Source organism: Sardina pilchardus, chromosome 12 (genome assembly GCF_963854185.1).
Source record: "Sardina pilchardus chromosome 12, fSarPil1.1, whole genome shotgun sequence".
Taxonomy (NCBI): Eukaryota; Metazoa; Chordata; class Actinopteri; order Clupeiformes; family Clupeidae; genus Sardina; species Sardina pilchardus.
This window is the reverse complement of record NC_085005.1, coordinates 34,435,503-34,443,002: the sequence shown is the minus strand read 5'-3', so window position 1 is coordinate 34,443,002 and position 7,500 is coordinate 34,435,503. Positions and strand designations below refer to the sequence as shown.

At 46.5% G+C, this 7,500-nt stretch overlaps 1 protein-coding gene across 1 annotated transcript in view; it reads left to right on the top strand.

The window, feature by feature from the left end:
• The window catches only part of syne1a (spectrin repeat containing, nuclear envelope 1a), a 188,354-nt gene that overhangs the window by 2,856 nt on the left and 177,998 nt on the right, over nucleotides 1-7,500 (top strand). The window contains exons 3-4 of the mRNA XM_062550345.1: nucleotides 1,838-2,015; nucleotides 6,846-7,028. Coding sequence (XP_062406329.1) covers nucleotides 1,838-2,015; nucleotides 6,846-7,028 — 361 coding nt within the window. The remainder of the gene's footprint in view (nucleotides 1-1,837; nucleotides 2,016-6,845; nucleotides 7,029-7,500) is intronic.

The window sequence follows — 7,500 nt, the reverse complement described above, 5'->3', positions numbered from 1 at the left end:
TCATTGTGTTAACTGGCTAGCTGTGACTGTGTTACCTATTTGGTTTCATTGTGTTAACAGGCCTATTTGGTTCACTATGTTAACCGGCTAGCTGTGGCTATGCTACCTATTTGTTGAGCAGCTTGTTAGATGGACCCTGATGAAAAAACAGCCTGACCAGCTTAAGGTGGTTTGCTGGTTGACCAGCTTGTTTGACCACCCAATAAAGGTTGACCAGCTAGACCAGCAAAACTGGTCTACATTGCTGGTTTAACTGCACATGCCAGCTTATGCCGGTGATTCTAGCAAACCAGCATGACCATCTCACACCAGCAATGTCAAGCTTGATAGGCTGGTCACCAGCATGACCATCTCACACCAGCAATGTCAAGCTTGATAGGCTGGTCACCAGCATGACCATCTAATACCAGCTGTATGAGGAGAGCGGGAGAGAGAGATGAGAATGAGAGGGAGAGAGAGAGAGAGAGAGAGAGAGAGAGAGAGAGAGATGAGAGAGAGAGGTAGAAAGGAGGGGGAGAGAGAGGGAGAGAGAGAGATGAGAGGAGGGGGAGAGAGAGGGAGAGAGATGAGAGAGAGGTAGAGAGGAGGGGGAGAGAGAGGGAGAGAGATGAGAGAGAGGTAGAGAGGAGGGGGAGAGAGAGGGAGAGAGATGAGAGAGAGAGGTAGAGAGGAGGGGGAGAGAGACGGAGAGAGAGAGATGAGAGGAGGGGGAGAGAGAGGGAGAGAGAAAGATGAGAGGAGGGGGAGAGAGATGAGAGAGGTAGAGAGGAGGGGGAGAGAGATATATGAGAGAGAGAGGTAGAGAAAGGAGGGGGAATGCTGCTTCACCTGCTTTTGTTTCCAGTCTCAACACATCCATCTCATCTCTCTTCATCCCTCGCTCCATATCCACCCCTCCCTCTCCATCTCATCTCTCTTCATCCCTCGCTCCATATCCACCCCTCCCTCTCCATCTCATCTCTCTTCATCCCTCGCTCCATATCCACCCCTCCCTCTCCTCTCTTCATCCCTCGCTCCATATCCACCCCTCCCTCTCCTCTCTTCATCCCTCGCTCCATATCCACCCCTCCCTCTCCTCTCTTCATCCCTCGCTCCATATCCACCCCTCCCTCTCCAGCCGCGTTCACACTGCAGAGTCTGCCGAGTCCGCGGCTGTAACCGCTATCTGCACATCTCTACTGTACACACATGCGCATCTCTACTGTACACACATGCGCATCTCTACTGTACACACATGCGCATCTCTACTGTACACACACTTTTAAGTCTGTTGTCTTCTCTGTCAGTTGCCCCCCCCCCCCCCATCAGTTGTGCTCGCTGTGTTTGCCTCTTGTTTATTTGGGTGCCCATGTTTATGTCTGTTAATGTGTTTTGTCTGTTAATTTGTTTTGTCTGTTTATGTGTTTATGGCTGTTAATAAGTTTTGTCTGTTAATGTGTTATGTCTGTTAATGTGCGTTGTTTATTTGGATGCCCATGTTTATGTCTGTTAATGTGCGTTGTTTATTTGGGTGCCCATGTTTATGTCTATTAATGTGTTTTGTCTCATCCTGTCTGTCTGTCTGTCTGTCAACTTCAGCTTTAACTGTCCAACTTTGATAACATAGCTGTGCTGTCTCTTGTGTGTGTGTGTGTGTGTGTGTGTGTGTGTGTGTGTGTGTGTGTGTGTGTGTGTGTGTGTGTGTGTGTGTGTGTGTGTGACAGGGTCATAACATAGCTGTGCTGTCTCTTGTGTGTGTGTGTGTGTGTGTGTGTGTGTGTGTGTGTGTGTGTGTGTGTGTGTGACAGGGTCATAACATAGCTGTGCTGTCTCTTGTGTGTGTGTGTGTCCTGGTCAGCCTGAGTCTGCGTGCGTCTAGAGAGTGCCAGAGCAAGCAGAAGCTTCTGGAACAGCGGTTCCGCTCCACTCTACGGGACTTCCAGCAGTGGCTGGTCAACGCCCAGATCAGCACCGCAAGATGCTTCGACGCCCCACTGAACACACACGACGCCACCGCCAGCCTACAGAGAATACAGGTGAGACACACACACACACACACACACACACACACACACAGACCTGTCCACAACACACACACTGACACACACACACACACACACACACACTGGGTAGCATGTCCCTAGGAGATTTAACAGAGAGACGGGTCATCTGACGTCATTACTGACATCATTACCCTGCTGCTACTGACATCATTACACTACAGCTACTGACATCATTACCCTGCAGTTACTGACATCATTAGCTACTGACATCATTACTCTACAGCTACTGACATCATCAGCTACTGACATCATTATTCTACAGCTACTGACATCATTAGCTACTGACGTCATTACTCTACAGCTGCTGACATCATTACCCTGTGGTTACTGGCATCATTACTCTACAGCTACTGACATCATTACCCTGCAGTTACTGACATCATTACCCTACAGATACTGACATCATTAGCTACTGGCATCATTACCCTACAGCCACTGACATCATTACCCTACAGCTACTGACATCATTACCCTACATCTACTGACATCATCAGCTACTGACATCATTACCCTGCAGCTACTGACATCATCAGCTACTGACATCATTAGCTACTGACATCATTACCCTACAGCTACTGACATCATCAGCTACTGACATCATTACCCTGCAGCTACTGACATCATCAGCTACTGACATCATTAGCTACTGACATCATTACTCTACAGCTACTGACATCATTACCCTACAACTACTGATATCATTAGCTACTGACATTATTACTCTACAGCTACTGATATCATTAGCTACTGACATCATTACCCATCCAGAAGATGAGAAAGAAAAAGAGGGAGAGAGGGAAAAGATGAGACAGAGAGGCTGAAAGAAAAAAGGAGAGGGAGAGAAAAGAGGGAGAGGGGGAATCAGAAGGGGTAGAGGGGGAGGTAGAGAGAGGAGAAGAGGGGAGAAAGGGAGGTAGAGAGAGAGGAAGAGAGGGAAGAAAGGGAGGTAGAAAGAGAGAAAGAGAGGGGGGAGAAAGGGAGGTAGAGAGAGAGGAGAAGAGAGGGGAGAAAGGGAGTTAGAGAGAGGAGACGAGAGGGGAGAAAGGGAGGTAGAGAGAGAGGGGAGAAAGGGAGGTATAGAGAGAGGAGAAGAGGGGAGAAAGGGAGGTATAGAGAGAGGAGAAGAGGGGAGAAAGGGAGGTAGAGAGAGAGGAGAAGAGAGGGGAGAAAGGGAGGTAGAGAGAGAGGAAGAGAGGGGGGAGAAAGGGAGGTAGAGAGAGAGGAGAAGAGTGGGGAGAAAGGGAGTTAGAGAGAGGAGACGAAAGGGGAGAAAGGGAGGTACAGAGAGAGGAGAAGAGGGGAGAAAGGGAGGTAGAGAGAGGAGAATAGAGGGGAGAAAGGGAGGTAGAGAGAGAGGGGAGAAAGGGAGGTAGAGAGAGAGGAGAAGAGGGGAGAAAGGGAGGTATAGAGAGAGGAGAAGAGGGGAGAAAGGGAGGTAGCGAGAGGAGAAGAGGGGAGAAAGGGAGGTAGAGAGAGAGGAAGAGAGAGGGGAGAAAGGGAGGTAGAGAGAGAGGAAGAGAGGGGGGAGAAAGGGAGGTAGAGAGATAGGAGAAGAGGGGAGAAAGGGAGGTATAGAGAGAGGAGAAGAGGGGAGAAAGGGAGGTAGCGAGAGGAGAAGAGGGGAGAAAGGGAGGTAGAGAGAGAGGAAGAGAGAGGGGAGAAAGGGAGGTAGAGAGAGAGGAAGAGAGGGGGGAGAAAGGGAGGTAGAGAGATAGGAGAAGAGAGGGGAGAAAGGGAGGTAGAGAGAGAGGGGAGAAAGGGAGGTATAGAGAGAGGAGAAGAGGGGAGAAAGGGAGGTAGAGAGAGAGGAGAAGAGAGGGGAGAAAGGGAGGTAGAGAGAGAGGAAGAGAGGGGGAAGAAAGGGAGGTAGAGAGAGAGGAGAAGAGAGGGGAGAAAGGGAGGTAGAGAGAGGGGAGAAAGGGAGGTATAGAGAGATGAGAAGAGGGGAGAAAGGGATGTAGAGAGAGAGGAGAAGAGGGGGGAAGTAGACTGTACATGTTTTATTTACTGGGGGGCTGTGCATGTTTTATTTACTGGGGGGAGGAGTTGTGAATGCGGAGCAATGTTTCTGCTCCACTGACCCACGCCACCCGGTTTGGCGACTGACCCCCCCCCCCCCCCATCACCCTGCATGTGTGTGTGTGTGTGTGTGTGTGTGTGTGTGATGACTGAAGTGCCGTATGCTGCTTGACTGCTTCTGCCCCTGTTGGAGTTGTTTTGCTCCAGAGCTGGCGGGGTGAAAAGGCCAAGTTCAAACACAACAGCTAATAGCTTTAGCTCTTTTCCCATTGACAAACACAACAGCTAATAGCTTTAGCTCTTTTCCCATTGACAAACACAACAGCTAATAGCTTTAGCTCTTTTCCCATTGACAAACACAACAGCTAATAGCTTTAGCTCTTTTCCCATTGACAAACATAACAGCTAATAGCTTTAGCTCTTTTCCCATTGACAAACACAACAGCTAATAGCTTTAGCTCTTTTCCCATTGACAAACACAACAGCTAATAGCTTTAGCTCTTTTCCCATTGACAAACACAACAGCTAATAGCTTTAGCTCTTTTCCCATTGACAAACACAACAGCTAATAGCTTTAGCTCTTTTCCCATTGACAAACACAACAGCTAATAGCTTTAGCTCTTTTCCCATTGACACAAACACAACAGCTAATAGTAGGGATGCAACGGTTTTCAATAATTTATTGAACCGTTCGGTTTGGCCTGTTCGGTTCAATAGACTCACCTAAACCGCAATATTTCGGTATACGCGACATTAAACTTTTTATTTAATACAAGGTTATTGCACGCGCGTAGCCTGGGAGCGATAGCAAGGAGTGCTTAGGACCCGGGGGATGAGTTTTCTCTGACTGTTCAGCTTGCCTCTCGTCAACCTTGCAACAACCAATCAGAATTTTACTGAATTTCCCAAGACCCAATAAGCACGTTGAAATGCAAATGAAGGAGTCATGTGAGAAGAAACAAACTTTACCGGCGGCTGCACGATCATGGCGACATTCGAAGTAGCCTACGAACAAGTCAAAAAGACCGTCAGTAAACAAAGCACAGTGTGCAAGCACTGCTTCACAACGATCACCTAATAAAGGCAACACATCCAACATGTCGGCCCGCCCATTTGCGCCATCATCACCCGGCTGTAACCTTTAGTGGAGCAGCACGGAGAGCTAGTTTGCCACCGAAAACCCAACCATCCATTGCTGCAGCCTTTCGGCAACAATATTCCTATAATTCCCAAAAACACAAAGACATAACGAATGCGATTGGCGTGTTCATAGGAAAAGACATGATGTCCTGCCTATACGGTGGTTTTGGGTATGGGATTTCGCTACATGATAAATGTTCTCGATCATCGCTTCAATATCCCCTCCGGCACGCATTTCAGCAGTAAGATTCCTGAACTGTACGAAGTGTGTAAGAGAGAAGTTGAAAAAGTGACTTTTAAAGTTTACATTTTATGCAACCTACTTAACATTACAAAAGGGCTGTATGTTCTGTAAGACAACAGGTAAGGGATAATCAACGACGCGCCGTGCGTTTATAGGAAAATAATGCACGTTCGAAGTGGTAATAGGACCCGACGCCGCAGGCGGACACTTCGATAAGTAGCCTACATTATTTTCCTAGAAACGCACAGGGCGCGGAGTTGATTATCCCGCTTATACCACTGCTAGTAGGCTATCATTTTCATTTATATTGCCGCTGTCTTAGATGCAACATTGCTGTTTTTACCGTTACATTCACATTGGCGAATTCATATTCAAGTGTAATAAGCCCAAAAGAAGGGAAATACATCATAGCCGTGCGGTATATAGAAAAATAATGCACGTTTCAAATAGCGCACCACAATAGGAAATTTGACCAAGCAGTGGTATAATAAATAAATAACACATTACTTTATGCTGCACTTCACTATGGATAATATTGCCTGTTTATGACAGAAGGCAATGATGGTGTTCTTTTCTTATAATACATTTTTGTGATTCTGCTTCATCTGTGTCTGGCTATGCATTTAATATTTTCTCTGCAAGTGTAAGTAGAAGCACATTGTTGATTTGAAATAGAAAAGGCAAATATAACCTCCTGTATGCTAGAGCCAAGATAATATTGATATATTGAAACCGAACCGTTACCTTGGCCCAAAAACCGTGATACAAACCGAACCGTGGCAAAACTGTACCGTTGCATCCCTAGCTAATAGCTTTAGCTCTTTTCCCATTGACACAAACACAACAGCTAATAGCTTTAGCTCTTTTCCCATTGACAAACACAACAGCTAATAGCTTTAGCTCTTTTCCCATTGACACAAACACAACAGCTAATAGCTTTAGCTCTTTTCCCATTGACACAAACACAACAGCTAATAGCTTTAGCTCTTTTCCCATTGACACAAACACAACAGCTAATAGCTTTAGCTCTTTTCCCATTGACACAAACACAACAGCTAATAGCTTTAGCTCTTTTCCCATTGACACAAACATAACAGCTAATAGCTTTAGCTCTTTTCCCATTGACACAAACACAACAGCTAATAGCTTTAGCTCTTTTCCCATTGACAAACACAACAGCTAATAGCTTTAGCTCTTTTCCCATTGACAAACACAACAGCTAATAGCTTTAGCTCTTTTCCCATTGACACAAACACAACAGCTAATAGCTTTAGCTCTTTTCCCATTGACAAACACAACAGCTAATAGCTTTAGCTCTTTTCCCATTGACACAAACATAACAGCTAACAGCTTTAGCATTAATGACGCATTTACGCTGACACACCTCTTTGTTGTTGCAGGAGTTCCTAAATGACGAGGAGCAGGCTCAGACTCGACTAAACGCTGTGGTCATGTGCGGAGAGCATCTGAGCCAGGTGCTAGGGGCTGATGGGACGCAGGTGGTCAGGGAGAAGGTGACCAAAGCCAGAGACGACTGGGAGAGCCTGATGACAGAACTACAGAGCAGAGAGACAGCCTTACAGGTGAGACATGACCAGCAGATAACAGAGCAGAGAGACAGCTTTTCAGGTGAGACATGACCAACAGATAACAGAGCAGAGAAACAGCCTTACATGTGAGACATGACCAACAGATAAGAGAGCAGAGAAACAGCCTTACAGGTGAGACATGTCCAACAGATAACAGAGCAGAGAGACAGCTTTTCAGGTGAGACATGACCAACAGATAACAGAGCAGATAAACAGCCTTACAGGTGAGACATGACCAACAGATAAGAGAGCAGAGAAACAGCCTTACAGGTGAGACATGACCAACAGATAACAGAGCAGAGACAGCTTTTCAGGTGAGACATGACCAACAGATAACAGAGCAGAGAGACAGTTTTTCAGGTGAGACATGACCAACAGATAACAGAGCAGAGAGACAGTTTTTCAGGTGAGACATGACCAACAGATAACAGAGCAGAGACAGCTTTTCAGGTGAGAAATGACCAAC